The sequence below is a fragment of the Pseudorasbora parva genome, chromosome 5, assembly GCF_024679245.1.
Source record: "Pseudorasbora parva isolate DD20220531a chromosome 5, ASM2467924v1, whole genome shotgun sequence".
In the NCBI taxonomy this organism is placed as follows: domain Eukaryota; kingdom Metazoa; phylum Chordata; class Actinopteri; order Cypriniformes; family Gobionidae; genus Pseudorasbora; species Pseudorasbora parva.
The window spans coordinates 10661742-10682980 of NC_090176.1; the positions used below are offsets into that span (position 1 = coordinate 10661742).

Genomic DNA, 21239 nt, shown 5'->3' on the forward strand with positions numbered 1-21239 from the left:
CGGTTTCACAGACAAGGTTTACGCTTAGTCTCAGACTAAAATACATGTTTTTACAGCTGTTTTAACTGAAAGTAACTTGCACTGACATATCTCTGCCACAGCCATTGTCTCAAGATGCACACCAGTAATGTTTTTAAGGCACATTTATGAAAGCTATTTGTTCCGTTTATCTCAGTTCTTGCATCTTTTTATGTTATTACTAAGACATTTGTTGGAAAAATAGCAGTTGAAAGTAGGATGACGCTTTTTTCTGTATTGTTATATATTGTAGTTCTATTGTCATATACAAACCTGTTTGTTCCTCTGTATCATCATCTTTTATTCTGCATGGTTCTTCCTCAAACTCCATCTTTACAATAGTATGTCTGTAGTTTCTCCTGGAGTAATTCCTCCTGCTTCTGCTTCTTCTCCTTCTGTGGGAAGATGGGAATATTCCTCAACATTTAAACTCTCATGAATGGCTGTGGGAGCGGCTTTACTGACTGAAGGTGTGAATTGGTCGCTGTTGCTCATTTAGCAGATGCTCATCTCACTTATAATCACTCTCAATTATCCAGCTGTAAGTGTTTTGATCAAATAGTCATTTGGAAACGTTTGCATAGTTACTCTTATGAAAAAGAAGTCTGCTGTTAGTATACTTTTTTAAACTAAAAAATAAGAAAACATACACCCAGTCTACGTTTTATGTTCTTCTCAGAAATATGCTTAATTGCACCTAAAGTGGTACTTCACCACTGTAAAGATGAATGTGTATTTAAACTGGGTCATTTAGAAGTTGGTGCCTTCTAGAATGAGAAATGCCAGAAAATGTATTTTTGGCTCATATGGATGAAAGACAACAACTCCCAGAAAACACTTCCTTCGCTGACCTACGAGGCCACTCCCACTGGTTACATCACTTGCCCACCCCACCATTGTTTTTATTTTTATAGAAATAAAATAATTTAGTTCAGTTAGAGAATAGATACTAGAATGAAAAACTGAACATGTCTGCTCAATACAGCACGAGCCGAATGAGTGTCGCAGCAGAACATGAGTCAGATTTCATTCACCAAGAAAGTGAAGAGCGCTGACAGACATGATGATCGCGGAAGATTTGGTTTCAAAACGGAATGCACCTATTTAAGGGAGTTTGTCATTGTACTGTTTTGTTGTCGTGTTTTTCATGAAGAATAATAGCCTAACAGACCAGAGATTCTCAGTGCGCTCATGTCACGCTTTAAGTTGTGTCAAGCGTCAACTCAACCCTTGCATGCAGATGACTGCTGGGCAGAAGCGATAGTCTACAGTTTAAAACATGTAAAATATTTTTATTTTTCTTACAAACACTTATTGTTTAACTTCAGAAGACACTGATTCATCCATTGGGATTGTATGGATTACTGTAGTTATTGCAGTATGTGCTGTTTGATGCTTCAATTTTTAGGGACCCAAATTAGTTTTCATTAGCAGAGTGTCACAACGTTCTATTTGTGTTCGTTTTCATGGACTATCAGTTGTTTTCATTGGTCACATGCCTCCCTTTGTTATATTTTCCCGCCACAATCTGTTACCATGGACACTGAGCACATTATTCACAGCTGTTCGTCATTTTAATTAATCATTTGTGTATTTAAGTTCCAGCTTGTTTTCAGTTCGTTTGTTTGGTATTGTCTGTATTCAAGTCCACACTGTTCCGCACCTTGCCTTCTTCTTTGTTAATAAACCTAGTATTTACCTTAACTGTAATCTTGTCGTCATCTTCTTCGGATCCGAGCCTTATAGAATACCAAACCTTATAGAATACCGAGAGATTCCCTCGACGTCACTCCCGTCGGCCATCAGCCACTTACGGCCTGAGTACCGGAGCTGGTGCACGAACATGAAGGGCCGGCCGAACTCATCCAGGGTCAGGGTCTGGAAACGTTGACGGTGTTGTTCTGGGGTCCGGCCGACCTGCTGAAGAATGACGCCTCCTCCGCCACAGTATGGTATGGTACAAAATTGTATTAAAACACTGTTAAGCCTCTGGCAACTCTATAGCAAAACTGAATTAGCTTGTGCTGTTACACGCATATACATTTATCTATGTATCACAGCTCATGCATGTAATAAAGTTAAGTAAGCAAATACGGCCAAATCAAAATAAATTTCACAAAAGCTATGGACAGCAAATAGTTTTCTGACATTAGAAAGTCTATGGCTACAAGATTTCCCAAACACTAAAAGTTATAAACATTAATGGCAAAAGTGTCTGTAATGTAGTTCATTTGTTTAAGGAAAAAGGAGGCGGGAACTGGCGAACATTCAACAACTTAAATCAAACAAATAAACAAAACGAAAGAAACGTGGCCAGCCCCTCAGGACGACTGCCCCCATACACATTATAAAACATAAACAAAACCATAACATAAAATCCAGGCCTGGTCCTAACATGTATGCATGTTTTTTTTTTAAAAAACAAAACACACAATAGATATGTGTCCACAGGCCTTTTGACTAATGGGTGTTATTGCCTGGAGTTTTTGCTTCAAACTGATGTGAGAATCATAGTGCCTACTCATTCACGTAAAACAATATATTGATTTGCACTTCTTCTTTACAAACCCTGCATGTGAAGGGGTGTGAATGATCGTGAATTATGTTGTGATTTACACCTGAGAAGACAAAAGAACCCATAATGAGCCGCATAATGAGCTGCATAATAAATGAGCCATTGAGTCACAATCCAAAAAATGCTTTGCTTAATTAGTATTTTTTACTTGTTTCCAGTCCAAATATGATATATATTTTTTAAACCAATATAATTCTACAAGAGAAGTAAAATTACTGCGGTGAGTTTAGCTTCAAACAAGCTCAATTATCACCTAATGGGATAAGAAAAATAATCTTATTTCTGTTTGGAACTTTGAGATTTCAATGATTATTAAAGGTGTCATTAATTGGCTTTTTTGTGTTTTTATACTGTTGTCTGAGGTCAACTAATGACGTTTATGTGTTTTTTACATTCAAAAACATAATGTACCTAAAATGGCGGAACCTAAAATGGCGGAAATTTTTCTAAGAGCCCAGTGTACCGCCTGTGTACTCACCTGCACGCCCAAAGCTAAGAGCCCAGTGTACTGTCCTGTATACTCACCTGCACGTCCAAAGCTAAGAGCCCAGTGTACTGTCCTGTATACTCACCTGCACGTCCAAAGCTAAGAGCCCAGTGTACTGTCCTGTATACTCACCTGTACGCCCAAAGCTAAGAGCCCAGTGTACTGTCCTGTATACTCACCTGTACGTCCAAAGCTAAGAGCCCAGTGTACTGCCTGTATACTCACCTGCACGCCCAAAGCTAAGAGCCCAGTGTACTGCCTGTATACTCACCTGTACGTCCAAAGCTAAGAGCCCAGTGTACCGCCTGTGTACTCACCTGCACGCCCAAAGCTAAGAGCCCAGTGTACTGTCCTGTATACTCACCTGCACGTCCAAAGCTAAGAGCCCAGTGTACCGTCTGTATACTCACCTGCACGTCCAAAGCTAAGAGCCCAGTGTACTGTCCTGTATACTCACCTGCACGTCCAAAGCTAAGAGCCCAGTGTACCGTCTGTATACTCACCTGTACGCCCAAAGCTAAGAGCCCAGTGTACTGTCCTGTATACTCACCTGTACGTCCAAAGCTAAGAGGCCAGTGTACCGCCTGTATACTCACCTGCACGTCCAAAGCTAAGAGCCCAGTGTACTGTCCTGTATACTCACCTGTACGTCCATACTAAGAGCCCAGTGTACTGTCCTGTATACTCACCTGTACGCCCAAAGCTAAGAGCCCAGTGTACCATCTGTATACTCACCTGTACGCCCAAAGCTAAGAGCCCAGTGTACTGTCCTGTATACTCACCTGTACGCCCAAAGCTAAGAGCCCAGTGTACTGTCCTGTATACTCACCTGTACGTCCAAAGCTAAGAGCCCAGTGTACCGCCTGTATACTCACCTGTACGTCCAAAGCTAAGAGCCCAGTGTACTGCCTGTATACTCTCCCGTACGTCCGAAGCTAAGAGCCTAGTGTACCGCCTGTATACTCACCGTAAGCCTAGGCTCGTACGAGGAAGAGAGAGAGCTGGGAAGATCCGTGGAGAGTGAGAGTCGACTCAGATCCCAAGGCCCCAGTCCTAGAGGGCCGGTTCCCCTTTTGTTTAGTATCCCTTTCTCCCCCCTTTCCTATAACCCTTTTAAATCAATAAACATTGTTTTAACCTACCTGTCCTCGTCTGTCTGGTCATTGGGGTGTTTTGGGACCTCCTCGGGGTGGAAACTTAGGGAGGAGTGAGACTCGCACTAGTGGTGGTCCGCTCCGACCTGTGACACTATAAAAAAACAAGTTCGGTGTTTCCCACAGATTCGAAAGCAATGTGCGGTGGTGGAGGTAAAGTTTTATATTAACGTTTTAAAATTTCACATTTAAAGAAATCTAGTATTTGACCATGTCTAACATGTATTAAATGTAAAACCTACAAATAAGTATGCAGTTGTGATCTGCAATACTTTAAGCAACTTGACTATTATTTAATTAAAGAGCCATACAGGCACTTTGTGGGTAATGGCATTACAAATGAAAATTATTATTTTTCCGGCCACAAAATTACTCTAATTGGCCTCTTTGCATTAAATTTCTCTATTTTAACCTTAATTACTACTAATTGTAATATAAATAATATAAATATTGAGTGGTCATTAATGGACCATAATTATTGCACAAATAATATTTAGGACCAAAAGATCTCCTCAAAATATGCAATAAATATTTCTAAACTAAAATATAGTTTAATTAATAACATTTATTTACTTGAAAAATGGTGTACGGTCACATTTGACTATAATAGTTAGGAATATCTCAGGGCTAAATACAAGAAGAGCATAACTTTACAATGTTGCATCTCCGTCACTCTCCATTTTAAAATGACACTGTAAATGCAGTTGATGTAATAATCAATGCACACTATGCTGTACTCTTTACCAAAAATGTCTGCAAATACATGTATAGTAAAGCTGCTGTCTATTCCAGTGTTTCCCAAACTTTTTTAAGTCATGGTACAGATTGCTCACGTATATCACGGTTTTAGGTTCACGGTTTCAGTACAGTTCGATGCTATGTTCGGGGGAAAAGGACTACTGTCAAATGAAAATAAGAACAAATAACTTAAATACAAGCAGCAGCACAAATAAATACTATTGAGCAAATATAAGAATAAAATAACCCATGATTTTCAGGTTTTTCAGGTAGGTTTAAGGTAGAGAAATGGAATAAAGTAATCAAATGTAAAATAACTGCATGTTTAACAGTTTAAATTAAAAATTAATCCTTACTAAACTTACAAAAGCTATTCAGACAGCAGTAAAGGCTACTGCCCCTTTAAGACCTAATGGAATGATAGTTGTCTTTTCTGTATACATTTCACTTAAGGCATATAGAGAGTAGGCTACAGACTACTTCTGCTTGGATGCTCATCAAGATGGACATTTTGTCATACTTTTTGTGTGAGTTTATCCGTTCAAGCACAGGCTTTGAAAGATAACTCAATATTTATGTGCTGTGAGACGTGTGCACGCTTTGGGACGAACGCACAGAGACAAATCTTCTCATTCGCGTCTTCTGGCTACATCCGGTAATGACGGTAAAAATGACTGGTCATATTCAGACATACGGCAGCACTCGCATACATTGAACAAAGATTACAAAGAGAGACCGTTTTGCCTACAATTTTCTTTTATTATCGCTGTTGTTGTAGTGTATAACTGAGGAGCCAGCACGTCTATCCATCGACAGAAACAACCCATATAAGTTACAACCCATATTAAAGATGCGTCATCAGATGTGAGATGTACCCGGTGCAAGTGTGTCCCGGCACCTTTTACACCGCACTAGGGCTGTCAAAATTGCTCAAAAATGATGTTCAAATATTCCTTCTAAACAAACACAAATATTCAAACTATTCGAACATCTGGGCGCGCATTTTGTCAATGCGCATTACGTCAATAATAGGACAAATTAATACAAAGAGACATTAACTACTTGTATAGGTAGTCTATTTAAGTTTATACATATTTGACAACGTATTACTTACACAAAAACAATTAGATTGTTATTATAAATTATATAATTATTATTATTATATATAATTATTATAATATAAATTAACTAATGGCCAAGACCGCAGAGCGCAGACCTCTCTACCTCTCGCCCTCACTGCGGATAACGGTTTAAATGAACAAACTGAGTGCTGATCAAGAGTTTTGTGCAAGCAATTTAAGGTTGCGAGACTCGCGACTCTTGTCCCAAATATAGCAGGCTTCATTCAGTGATTGAAACAAATATTATTAATATTAATTGAAGTTTTACAGCATATTGAGCGCTCCGAGCGAGCTGTGCTGTGGTAAACATGGAACTTTTCACTGACATGGTAAATAATCACACTAGTGAAAGCAGTGCATTTATCCTTTATTTATGCAATATCTCTTCAGTCAGTACAGTAGCCTACATTTTAGTAATGTTTCTGTTTAACGTTAAATAAAATGAGGCATGGTATGCTAACAGTATCTTACATAGCTTGCATATAACTTTATCTCGCCGCTACATACATCGCCATACAATTTTACCTCCTACCGAACAAAATCCAACGTACTTCCAGACATGGCTCTTTAGATTATGGAGTTAAAATCTCTTTCTCTGCTGCGGTCGAGTTGGGATCTACACTTTCTGCCATCTTCCCTGCAAGACGCGCCCACTTTCAGCAGTGACAGTGCGACTCCTGTGACCTGTCCCTGAACCCCCATGCGCGCGCTCACTCGCAAAGCAGACAGCCACGCCTCTACTACCGCGGCGGGGGATTTCTTTCCGCCTTTTTTTTTTTTTTAAATTCAAATATTAATTTTCACCTTCGAAATTCGTTTTTTAAAAACTATTTGAATATATATTCGAATTAATTCGAATATTAATTTTCACCTTCGAAATTCGTTTTTTAAAAACTATTTGAATATATATTCGAATTTAGAATATTCGTTGACAGCCCTACACCGCACCCCTGCTAACGGCATCTCGGTTGGGAAACACTGGTCAATTCAAATGTATTGATTGACACAGTGCTGGTTTGTTTAGAACTATTGAGAGCGCTGTGACCATGCGCGCTGCCGCGTGATGAACGCGTGTCGCAACTCTGTTATTCAACTGCTCTGGTTTTAACTGTTTGTAGTAAAGTTCGTTATTCAGGAAGGAAGAAGACAGGGGTCGTCTTTGACTGGGACTCGCTTTCTTTATTCAGTCTTTCAAAATAAATCAAAAACACACTTTCAGTGTGGTATCTCAGGTTCTCCACGATATGGATCGCTCCGTGTATATCACTGTCTCTGTATATCATTCAGTCTCTGTATATCACTCAGTTTCCCCAGTAAGCACATGCAAAGTCCCCGTCCAACTGTCTCTTGACTCTCTCCCGACCGTGGCTTAAATGCGCTCTCTCCACGCCAATCACTGCAATCAGAAACAGTTGTTCGTCATCTGTGCTTGACCTACTTACCTGCCGTTGTGCTCTGTGCTCTCTCTCCTGCTGCAGACCTTGCAGAACCACGCCCCCTTCGCCACATACCCCCACCGCCCGACTCAGGCCGGGTAGCCATCACAAAGAGCCGCCTTTAACTGAGGGAAAGCCTGCTGGCACTGCTCCGTCCACCGAACTGTATCTGGTTCTTCCTTTTTAGTTAGATCAGTCAGCGGGCTGGCGAGGTCCGAATAATTAGGTACAAACCTCCTATAATATCCCATCCCATTCGATCCATCAGGCACTGAAAAGTCGCCGGTGCCCTAAATAACCCGAAAGGAAGTGTAACGAATTGGTGCAATCCAAACAGCATGGTAAAAGTGTTTTTTTCTTTGGTTACTGGAGACAAGGGGATCTGCCAGTAACCCTTTGCCAAGTCCAGCGCTGAATAAAAAAGTGAGCTGTACCAAGCCGATCAAGCAATTCGTCAATCCGTGGCATGGGATATGCATCAAATTTCGACACCGCGTTGGCTATTCTATAATCCCCGCAGAACCGGACCGAGCCGTCAGGTTTTGGTACCAAAACGATCGGGCTCGCTCAGTCCCTGTTGGATTCTTCTATCACCCCCATCTCTTGCATTGCCTCTAATTCGGCCTGAACCACTTTCTTTTTGTGTTCAGGCAATCTATATGGTCGACTGCGTACAACCACGCCCGGCTTGGTCTCAACGTGGTGTTGGATGAGGTCGGTCTGCCCCGGTAGGGGCGAGAACACGTCGGCGAAATCTGCCTGTAATTGTTTGAGGTCTATGAGCTGGGAGGGTGAGAGGCAGGGGCGTGGGACTGGGGGGATAAAGGGTACTGAGTAACCAGGGCCCGAGGCAGGGAAGTCCATTTTATATACATACACATATATGGTACGGGGGCCCAGCAAGATGGTTTGTACCCAGGGCCCAAAATTTGGTGCTACGCCAATGGTGAGAGGTGATCTCCCCCCGGGACCAGAGCGTGAGATTGTGTCTTTTGAACCGCCTCTGGTCTGAGATCATCCTCTCCACTCACTACTGTTGCCAGCATCACAGCCTCTGCCTCAACCCATTTTTTAAATAAATTGAGTTGATATCTGACGTGCCCCGTCCCTGTCGTGATCCCCTTCTCGTCGTGTGACCTCAAACGGTCCTTGCCACTTGGCGAGTAATTTAGAACTCAAGGTGGGGAGTAATAGAAGTACTTTCTCTCCCGGTGAAAATTGTCTAAATCTAGCCTCTTTGTTGTACAACTGTCTTTGTTTGTCCTGGGCCTGTAACAAATTCTCCATTGAAAGCTGCCCCAGCGTGTGGAGTTTTGTTCTCAGGTCCAACACAAACTGAATTTTGTTTTTATTCGCGGATGGCCCGTCCTCCCAAGCTTCCCTAATGACATCCAAAACCCCTCGGGGCTGGCGGCCATAGCGAAGCTTGAAGGGGGAAAACCCCGTGGAGGCTTGGGGGAGCTTGCGGACAGCGAACAAGAGAGGTTCTAGCCATTTGTCCCAATTTTTGGCGTCATCGTGAACGAATTTACGAATCATTGTTTTCAATGTGCGATTAAATCTTTCGACCAGCCCGTCTGTTTGTGGGTGATAGACACTGGTTCGAATAGCTTTAATGCCCAATAATTCGTAAAGTTCGCGTATTGTCCGTGACATGAATGCCGTGCCTTGATAGATGAGAATCTCTTTCGGGATTCCCACGCGGGAGATTAGGGAGAACAGTGAACTCGCAACACTTTTCGCCGAAATGTTACGCAGTGGCACTGCCTCGGGATATCGCGTTGCATAATCCACTAGGACTAATGCAAAGTGATGTCAGCGGGCTGACCGCTCTAATGGCCCAATAAGGGTCCATGTAAAAAAGGCCACCAGGAAGGTTATATTGATATATATATATTAGTATGCCAAGTCACATCATCCATCCAGCGAGCCAATCAGCGCTCAGAACAGAACGTGCAGAGCAGTGCACCCGCCCAATAAGTTGAGTCAGATCGATCAGTGATGCAAAGGGATGCGAGCTGTACTGTAGCGATTCATATTTGCTAAAGTTGTGTGCGTGCCTGCAAAGTAAGTAGCAGTCTGTTTATGTATATATATATATAGATATATAGATATAGAGATATTGTTTCTTACTCCGTTGAGGACCGGTTCGATTGCCTCGAGTGTGTAAGTTAATGTATGCGAGTGACAAATGCGAACTAACGTGTAAAGATGTTCGTGTGTATATTTACATACCAGTTTCCTCACATATATCATTGTCATGTAGCAAAGACATATTCTGTGCCATTTATTTAACATATGGTTTATTTAATATGTATATATCGCTCATTTCCAAGAGTTAGAGCACTCTGTAAGCGCATGCGCACTAATAAGCTAGACTGAGTGGCTCTGTCTCTGTATTCAGCATTCAGCGCTAAAAGGTGTCGAATTTCAACTGCACTATATCAGTAATTTGTTATGGTGTTTATTTTTCCTATATAATGGCACATTTCATTCTTACTATTTACTGTATTAACCATTGTATTTAAATATTCCTTGTGGAGATTACTGTTCCCATTTATTGGGATTGCTGTTATTTGTCATTGTTATTTTGTACTTATTTTCCCTTTTATCTTCCAATTGTAGAAAACCACACACATGCAAAGAAGAATTTATTCGATGTACTGAGTTGTGGTGACAATAAATGGGTTATTCCCGTACACCAGATCTTCTGTGTTAAACGTCTCTCACCGGACGCTCTGTAGTGGGTCTGTTATCAACCGGCAAATTCACATCAGGAGAGCTTCTAATAGCCATCCTTTTTACAGTCCATACCAATTCTTTTGAAGGGGACCTGCATCAACGGAAGGGGGCACAATGGTGCTTTTGGTTGGGCCGGTGGGTTTACCAACTGACATTCCCGACAAGACGCACACCACCACCGGCGTACATTCTCGTGAATGCCCGGCCAAAAGAATCGGGCCATGAGGCGGTTTAGTGTCGCTGTTTGCCCTAAATGCCAATGGATTGTGATGAGCTGCCTGGAAAAGCATTTCCCGACGGCTTTTTGGAATCAACACCTGGGTTGTAGTCTGTTTTGTCTGGGCATCTTGGGTCACCCATTTATCAGGACGAAGGGGATGGCCGTCGATGGCACAGACCTGATTAAATGCATTTTCCATGCATTTTGGCCCATGTGTCCTATCAAAAGATGGCCTGTGGCCCATGTGTCCTATCAATAAGATGGCCTGTGGCCCATGTGTCCTATCAAAAAGACTGCCTGTGGCCCATGCGTCCTATCAAAAAGATGGCTGTGGCCCACATGTCCTATCAAAGATGGCCTATAGCCCTTGTCTCTATGTAATATGGCTGCAATAAGTTACACGTCAGTAAGTCATTGTAGCCGTGACTCTCTCGTCAGGAATTAGGATTGCCGACGGTCTGAATCTTTTACCGTTAATGTCTTAAAAACCTAATTGTTTTCTCATTTTCTCTCCTCTAGGAATTCAGGATCCAGAACCCGTGAGTAAAACTCCATAAAACTTTCTTGGGGGTGGGCCCTGTTCGCGGTGGATCCTTCTTCCACCTATCTTTGGGGGTGGGCTGCGCCCCCGCCTTCATCTCAGGCGGGATACGCAGATTCCGTACCCTCGGAATGAAAATTATGAATGGGGCCTACGCCAAAGAACTTTGATTGCTTGCTGAGCTCCTAATAAATGTCTACTGTTACAGCATTAATTCTTCCGAGTCTTTCTGGCAGAAATGAAGTTAGCGCAAGTTCTGCCAGGAAGACTTAATCGTTATGTCACTAACTACCTTCTCATCTATCCTATCAAATCCTGTTTTGTAGCATATAAAGGTCGTACTTACTCATGTCTGAGTTCGCAGATACTGATGCTCCAATTCCACCATCCTCCCCACCACCACCAAGATGGGACCTCTTCTTCCAATTCCCCCCTCACAACAGCCGGGCCCTCCTACCATCCTCAAACCAGACGGGCTATCCCATCTACCTAGAGTCCCCAGGAAGTACTTTTCCTCCATCTACCCCACCACCACCAGATGGCCCCCTTCATTATCCCGGGGGGGTGGGCTGTGCCCCCGCCTTCATCTCAGGCAGGATAAGCAGATTCTGTACCCTCGGAATGAAAATTACGAACGGGGCCTACGCCAAAGAACTTTGATTGCTTGCTGAGCTCCTTAATAAATGTCTACTGCTACAGCATTAATTCTTCCGAGTTTTTCTGGCAGAACTAGTTCCACAGATTTTTTACGTTTACTCAATTTCGTTCTAGAAATTGTTACCTGAATTAATATTTTTTAATTGGCTAAAACTTGACTTCAACATTAAAATGTACGTTTGCTCAATTATTTTTAAAGGTAATTTAATTAATATTTTTTAGTTGGCTCAAACTTCAACATTAAAATATGTTTACTCAACCTGTTTTATAATTAATTTATAACTAAAACATTTTAATTGGGGGTTTCATTTTTTAAATTGCTGCACTGTCGGAAAAAAGGGTACGGGTAAGGTCTGTTTGTGAACACTTAGGGTACAAATGGTGAAGTTGTACCCTCAATGGGTCATAATTACACCTTATGGTACTCATATGTACCATTTTGGTGATAAAAAGGTACACATATGTTTCCAACTGTCAAAGGGTCCATGTTTGAACCATTTAATCCACAAACAAAGGTACAATTACATGTGTGACAAAATGAGGACGCCAAAGTGGACGAAACAGTAAAAGCTTATTAGAGGCTTAACATCCACAGTGATCTGATTTGAACAATTCAGTGAACAAAAAATTATTCAACCACAAATAGATTCAACATTGAGCAAGAGATTAATTTTCTAATTTCCGGAGATATACAAAATATAAAAATATATATTTAAAAGCCCACATCTTTAAAGGTGCACTATGCAACTTTTCGTCCACTGGAGGGCGCCTATTCGAAACGGCTCGCGAGTACCGGGACTTTTATTATGACGGGACCGGACACAGTCGCCAGGCGCCTGCACTTCCGCTTTTTCCGGTCAGGTAAAAACAGCTATTTTTTATCATATCTGGCCATCCATCCACTCTCTTCCCTGAACTGAAATGAAGTAGTGGGCTGTACTTTTCACACAATTGACATCAGGTTCAAGTACGCCAGGTTGGCTGGTGGTTATTGTAATACGGTTTGTACATGGGAAGGAAGGAGGCGGGAACCGGCGAACGTTCAACAAACTTTATTAACTCAAAATCAATAAACAAAATGAAAGTAAAACGATCACGGCGGCCGCGGCACCTGGGGGTAAGGACAGAGAGGCGAGAGAAATGTAGACGGGAGCACGAGGACGAGAGAGGGGAGAGAGGGGAGAGAGGGAAAAAAGAAAGAAAGAGGAAAAAAAAAATTTGGTCCGGTTCCCAGACACACTGCCGTTCGGCCCTCCGCCCGCCGAGAGGCTCTTCCTCGCGGTGCTGTGCGATGGCACTGGACGCCTGGTGGGCAGCTCGATCCTCCTCCGCCCCCTGGCGGCCGGCGGTGACTCCTCCTTCTGAGGGACCCGGCAGCGAGCCCCGCGCTCCCTGCTCCTCCCCTCTCAGGCGGATGGCAGCAGGCTCCGGCTCACGGCAAGCGCGGCGACTCCTCCGCTCCCTCTCGGACGGCAGCCACCCCACCTCGACCCAGGGGCACGGCAGCGAGGTCTCTGTCCCACCTTCCTCGCTCCAGCACCATCGCCTCGGGCAGCCCTCGCGGTCTTTCATCATTCGCGCTGCCCGAACCGCGATCCCCCTCAGCAACGAGGGCTCTCCGACAGCGCGTCCCTCCTTCCTCCCGGGCTTCGGCACCAATGTAATACGGTTTGTAGATGGGAAGGAAGGAGGCGTGAACCGGCGAAGATTTCACAAACATTTATTAAAATAAATAAACAAAATGTAAGTAAAACCGCGGACAGCCCCTCACGGACGACTGCCCGCAAACACACAAAATAAAACGTGGGCAGCCCCTCACGGACGACTGCCCACAAACACATAATAACACTAGGGTTGCCACCTTCAATACAGAAAAATAAGGGACGCCTGCCGGTGGCCACACCCCTCGGGGCCACGATGACCACAGTCCCGATGGTGTGCCAGTGCAGTGGTCGTATATCATAACTTAAAACCTAATTTGTATATATATATATATATATATATATATATATATATATATATCTTAAGATTGATACCAGTGGACATTATAATCTGCGATTGAAATCAGTGTGAACAGATGCACTCAGTATAATACACAGCTATGACAATGAAAAACAAACTCAGCTGCTGTAAAGGGGAGTAGGATAAGAATTTGCAAATTAACTCGAGTAATTTTATAGTGTTGTGAACAAAGATTTTGACTAAAATATTTGTCATTTGTAGTAACACCATCCAAACAGTGAAACCACACCTAAATAACTGTAAATGATATAATATCTATAATCATTTCTTATTTTAATAAAACACTACACAACATTTTTATTTTTGGTAAGTTAAGTAAATATATTTATGTATTATTCCGTTTTTATAGTCTATTGTTAATTCTATAGTATTGGATGATGCAATTATAATTTGTTAAGCATAACAAATAGTTGTTTATTTTATTCCTAAAAGGTCCTATTTTGATTTTATATATATATATATATATATATATATATATATATATATATATATATATATATATATATATATATATATATATATATATCTCATCTCTTATTAAAGTAATGCTTGTGTCTGACTATAGCCTACAACTTAACCTTAATAAACAAATCATACCATAACATCATTAATGTAGCCTACATTATTAACATTATATCTTAATAGGCAGCATTTATGAAATCTAACGTTATCAATCAAAAAATTGAGGTGATAAAAAAAAAAAAACATAACACTGTCTGCCTCAGGAGATGCTTGAGGTATGAAGAACTGTGCGACAGTGCTTTGATTTCGGTGAGCTCTTGCATTTAGTGAATGTTGCTCTCCCGTTGCATGCTGTCTCACATCTGACGGGCCAGCGTGCGCCACTGAAAACACTCGCCGACAAATAATTATTGTGCAATTGGCTTGGTATTCATTGCCGCGGACACTTTCCAGCCAAATATTTATTTCTTCCCACTCTCGTCTGTACCTCTGCATCCACTTGCGTTTCTGCTCTGAAACTTTTACAGCTGGACGCGGGGAGGTATTTGGACCTGCCTCCGCCATCGTTTCAAATGGATTCTGCCCATATAGAAAATAACCTATACCTCTTCTGGCTCTGATTGGCCGTGATTCACGACCGTGAACCTGAAACAAACCAATCAAACAAACCAACGACGGCAGCGACCCAATTAGGGGCAGAATAGGACGTGTCTTCACACAATGCGGGTGGACCTATGTAAAATACGGGACAAATCGCGTCCCGTATTGCTTTGATACGGGACGCGTCATTTTTCCTGAAAATACGGGACGATTCCGTATTTCAAGGGACAGGTGGCAACCCTAAATAACACGTAAAACATAACATAAAGTCCAGGCCTGGTCCTCTCTCGTCTTCCGCAGCTCTTGCTCCTCCTTATATGCTCCCGTCACATGGCTGCGAGACGAGACCGGTGTGCCACGCAGCTGGCCCTCGTGAACATTAATCACCGGCCCGCTCTCGCGGTCCCTCGCCCCGCTGCCTGTCACACCACAGTCATGTTGCCCGCATACCGCCTCCCATGGCCGAGACTGGTATTACGATACCTGTCGGGCCGGGGCTAGTAATGCTACTGCTAATTAAGGTTGATATCTCTGCAGCACTAGAACTTGACATTTTTTTAATGACATCATCGCCCTTATTTCTTCTCATTCTTGATTATGCACAATCTAGATTAAACTATTTAACGTTTATTTAACATGGATAATGGATACCTTTATATGGATACTTTTACATTGACTCAAAGTTCAAGCACGCATATTTGCAGCCTGTCCTCTTTAAATTCGTGTTGTCCAATGGGATTGTAGCCCGGGCGCATTGCATACAATGCGCAAAGAAGTTGAGATTGCATGGCGGTTATTCGACAATATGGCTCATTTCTAATTCTGACACTGTCAACAGAGGGTTTTCTTCAAAAAATGAAAGAAGCTGGAATACATGTTACTGAAGACGAAGCACAGAAACTCAGAGGTAAGTTTAGGTTTAAGTAACTTTACAGTGAAAATTATTTGGTTCACTTTCGAGTCATGTTCACCTTCACATTGCCTCTGTAACGTTAGAACGTTAACGTCAGACCTGCCTTACGCGTGAGGGAAAAATGTATTCGAAAACACTGACCTGACAAACCAATGCATTACGTTTTTTAGCTTATTGTTGTTATTTAAAATTATTTTTAATCATAAATTAAGATATAACATACTCTACCGCGAGACATTGCTCAATGTGTTGTGAAAAAAAGCAATGAAATGGCCATATAACAAATTAAACTACCGCACTTTGGGTGAATAGACTTTTCTATTCATTAAAGCTTGGTCTCAATATGTAACCACAGATTTTAAAATTCAGTTTCCCAGCATTGTCTTACTACACTAACGTTAATACGTGTTCTCTCTGGATACGAGCGAAAGCCTGTCTGGGTTAATTTTAACTTGTCTCCTGGACATTCTAAAATCATATGACTTACGAATATTATCGAAGTTGATTTTATATCAGTTTTATTCTATAAATAACGCTCTTAACTTATGTCCACGTGAGTTATAATCATTTAGTCCTGTCAGTCATCAAGAGCGAACAACGTAAGCAGCAGACAACTGAGGCGTGCCCAGAATTGTGCGTTGGACGGTCGACATCGAGCCCTTCCAAGGACAGCAAGTGGAATTAGTTTACCCTTATTAAGCAGAACTGGTTACGGTAACTAGTGAAATAAGTTTCTAGTCTTTGAGCTGCTAATTTAAAGGATTTTGCCTCTAATCTCACTCTCAGAAAAAAGTTAATTTATCTGTTACTATGTTAAAAGGTACATATAAGTACCTTTTATATTTTGTACCATAGGGTACTACTCCAGTGAAATATTTGTACCTTTTCTCAGTGTGTACAAGTAGTGTTATGTATTTTTCAAAATTACAGTAGATTTTTTTATATACTGCTGAATGGTTATACGACAATTCACCATGACGTCACAACAGTAATAAACGATCTTCCGGGTGGTAAAAGCCTATGGCAACATGAAGGTGAAGGAGGTGGTAACAGTAACACTAGAACCAGTGCCAGCAGAATCCTATCAACAAACTTTGATTAAAGGAATGTAAGTATAATATTTTTTGTGAAGTTTGTGTATTATATTTGCCTTATGTTTAGTGATCAGCCGATATTGATTTTTTTTCTTTTTATGCCTGATGCCGATATTTTAGAAATCATGGTGGCCAAGCAAATGTGAGTTATTAAATTTATAGCATTTGATACAGTTAATTTGTGCCCAATTTTTTAAACAGCATGCAGAACACCATTTTATTTGGTCTCTATGTAAACTGAAAATAGTAAGTCATAACAGCAGGGACATCTGAAAAGAAATGACTTCACTGGGCCCACTTCTAAACAACGAGACGGCAGCGCGATTATTTGGACTTTTGCAGCAAATTTTTACACAGCACTATAATATGGTTGTCAGTCCCATATTTTGTGCTTCTCAGCGCTGTCAAAATAAGTAACATCGACCAGCCAGAAAAACGTACAAGCCGATGGTGAAATTTATAAATGCCAATTATCAGACAATATGTGCTTTGGCAATATATCGGCCGACCACTACTTATCTTCGTTGGTACATTAGTAACCATATGCATGTGTCAGAGTAGAAAATTGTTCAGCATTGTGGCTAATCATCAGTATTACTACTAATGCAAGTTTTTAACTACTACTCCACCCTCACTGCAGAAATGCAACTAGAGGAAGACTGCCTGCTGGATTTGCCATTCCAGCCTTTTCTGGAGATCTTCAGGCCAAGCTTGATTACAAAGAACAATGCCAGAAGGACAGACACAGAATCATTAGAGTTCTTCATGAATGAACACACAATGTAAGTCAGCAACTTGTAAAGCAACATAAATACTTTGAATGTGTGAAGCAGTGCTTCGTTGACATGCATTTGAAGTATTTGTTACTTAAGTAATAAGAATTAAAAATGTTTAAAAAAAAAAATTCTAATTGATTTTAAATTAATCTTTTAGGTATCCAACAAATGCAGAACATGTGCAGGTGGCAAAATAACTTAAGGTGAAATACCCTTTTCTAAAGGATATTGAAGGGAATGGCTATGTAAGTTACAAGGAATGGTAGACTTTACATCATGTGAAATGACTTTACCGGTGAAAATATTAGTTCCTTAAGGTTATTGTTCCATTTATTATTATTTCCATTTATTCCATTTATTATATGGTCTTAGATTTTGTTTACATCTTAGCTATTCTAATTGACAGAAAGTGGTAGATTCTGTTTATATGAATTCAAAGTATCTTGCCTGTATTAACTATACCATATTTTTCCCTCATGTGTTAGGACACTTGGCACCAGTCTCTCAAGGGCAAATTTAAAGCTGAGCATGCAGCTTTGGTCCATGAAGATGAGGTAAGAAAGAGTAAGGAGAAGTTTGGGCACAAAAATGTGAGACTCCCTGTACAATCTCCAGCAGAATCTCGCAGATCTGTGTCAGGGGTAAGTGGATTCCTGTATTTAAAAGTAGTTATTTAACAAGAGCCAAATATAATTTGACAACTAAAGAGTAATTTAATTAAAAACTATACAATAGGTTGTCTGCCTTTAGGTCATGAATAAAGACTTAATTTAACTACATCTTCTCTTCTGTATCATTCTCATGTGCTGTTTACATTCAGCACTTCCAGGTTCAACTTCAGAATTCCAACTCTTTATTGGCCGATGCTTTCAAAGGGTTAGTTCACTAAAAAATAAAATGTATGTCATTAACTCCTCACCCTAATGTCGTTCCACACTGGTAAGACCTCCGTTCATCTTCAGACACAGTTTAAAGGGGGGGTGAAACACTCAGTTTCAGTCAATCTCATGTCAATCTTGAGTACCTATAGAGTAGTATTGCATCCTTCATATCTCCGAAAAGTCTTTAGTTTTATTATATTTGTAAAAGAAATATGGGCTGTACCGAGTCTTTCTGGAAAAAAAACGAGCGCCTGGAGGCGTATCGTGTGGGCGGAGCTAAAGAATGACGAATGCGCAAAGCGGTGACGTCCTCAAGCGTGGAGAAACCCTTGCTATCGATCTCAGCTAATAGATATGATCCAGAATCTAATTCGGAGGCTGAAATATAAACAGCAACAGCAGGACGTCCGTCTCTGTGGTATGTACTGTATTTAGTGGCCTGTCAACATTTGTCTATACTCTCAGTTTATGAGGACATGATTCGGTTTATGGACTATTGTATGCGACCAAACCTTAGTAGCAAGCAAAACGGTTTTGCACGTCAGACTAGTGTAACGTACAGAGAACAAAAATGAAGTCCGTTAGCGCATTTGAATGACGAAGCACGCGATCGTGTCGTTTACTGATGTTTACTCACGCAACGATAAGCAACAGCACAGACATTTGAAGCAGTTTTACTCACCAGCTGCTTCCAAAGCAGGACCGAACCTTTATCGCTGGGACGGCTCCGTCAAAAACACACTTCTTGGAGTGTGGAGATCCACTTTGCGATGCGACTGAAGCATTTCTGCATTCAAATTGGTTCAAATGCAGCGCTGCCTTCCCGGAATGCTCTGCTGAAGCGTTGAAGTCGCTTAATGTCAAAGTGGAGGAATGAAGTGGAGCACGGCGCGGACTATAACCGACATAAGTGTTCATGGATGACTGGATCTGCAGCTGAGAGCAGTGTTTACGGCCGTGCATTTCCTCTCTCGCTCTATTCACCCGCGCGCGCGCACCCTACAGGGAGAAGAGCCCGTATGGCCCATATAAGGACCTTCCGCTCTATTAACGTCAAGTCGACCCATACTCGAAAAAAACTCTCCGAAACTTGTAAGAAACCGGAAGGAGTATTTTTAGTTCATTAGTTTTTGAAACTTTGTCTATGTTTAGGATGGGAATCCAAGTCTTTAACAGTGTAAAAAGTTCAGTAAGCATGAAACAGCATTTCACACTGACTGGAGATCAGTCTGTTGTTCAGCAAGAGGCAGCTTCCGACATGCTTCACCATAATTTTCTATGAAAAACATAATTTAAATATCAAAACAAAAAATTGTTTACCATTTAACCTTTTTAACTGAATGTATTGTATAGAAAAGGATTTATACATACTTGCACTATACAACATTTTAACTTTATATGCAGACCAAGACTCGTGGGGTTGCTCCAAACACTTGGTTGCCCTTTGAATTCCTTCACCTTTGTAAGGAGACCATACACAAACACCATTTTTCACCCAGATTGCAGGCACAACCTTGACTTCGTCAGTGTCAACAAAACTGACAATGTGGTACATGATTTCTGCAAGTAAAACAAACATGTACAAGTTATTTTAAAAAGACAAAGGAATACAGTAAATCAACCATGACTCTTAAGTGTCATACCTTCTTGTGTAGATTGTGTTCAGGCGTAGCACAAAATCTCTCACAAATCTGGGAAAAAAAGAAGACAGGAACACATGCATACCATACACACACTTACACTTCATTTTAAATGTAGAAGGGGGAAACGGCAAACTTGCCCCGTCCCTCAAGCGGCAACCTCACATACTTATGTATATTTTGTCCAAGCCTAGCACATTTCAGCTCCAATGACAAATCTGAAACAACAAAAATTCCTATTTCACAGGAATCTATTGGGTAGTCAAACAAGCTTTCGTTCTTTGAATACTCCCTAAAAACAACAAACTCGCTACCTTGAAACAAAATGACGTTTTGTACCAGAACAACAACATTGTTAATGTCAATACAGTTATCACTGTCTGAAATTTTAATGACCACACCATCCCTACTTAATTCTCTGAATTGCTTAATAGTTCCATCAAACATCTGTGGTACTGGCCCATCCGTGTGCATGAATTTTGTCTGCGTTTTCAATCGTTGTACTTCACTGCAGCTTTTTGACTCTACGGCATTCATTTCAGACAACCTTCTAATTACTTGATTTAAGGGGCTGTGTGGTTTCCTGATCATTTTTTTTCAATTTCTGCAAGTAATTTTCAAAAGGAAATGCAGATATTAGGCCTAAATGACCATGAAGTCTGACATCTCCACTAAGGTGAATCAATCCATGTATATTGGACACTACATATTCTGGGCCATACAACTTACTGAAATGTTAAACAAATGACACAAGCAATGTGTTAGCAAAGTCATTCATGGAAAAACAGAAGGATGGATTTGCTAAAATGCAAATTGCTGCAGACAAAAGCATGAAATTATTATAGACTTGATCTGCCAGAAAACCTCTAAGAACAATTAGAGTTGCTTTCCATTTCAGTCTTTCTTCCAGACTCCTTGGTTTTCTGGCAAACTCAACTGGGAAAAAAGCTTTTAAATTACATAATCGGTCAGAGATAGCTTTAACCTGACTTCCAGTAAGACGACATTGTAAAGGTCCAATACTGCTTCACAAATCCAAAAGTCTTCGTACCACACCAAGACACACCAAATACATATAATCATGGGGAAAACAACTAACCATCCCTATATTGGTTTTGACCAGAGGTGAATGTCCTAAGTGGTGATCTTCATCCACAGTGCA

The 21239-nt window shown here is 41.1% G+C and overlaps 1 protein-coding gene across 1 annotated transcript in view; it reads right to left on the minus strand.

Moving 5' to 3' along the window:
• LOC137075830 (zinc finger protein 850-like) overlaps positions 1-21239 on the minus strand; it is a 188540-nt gene that overhangs the window by 106850 nt on the left and 60451 nt on the right. The window contains exon 4 of the mRNA XM_067444782.1: positions 2986-3004. Within this exon, the coding sequence (XP_067300883.1) occupies positions 2986-3004 (19 nt within the window). The remainder of the gene's footprint in view (positions 1-2985; positions 3005-21239) is intronic.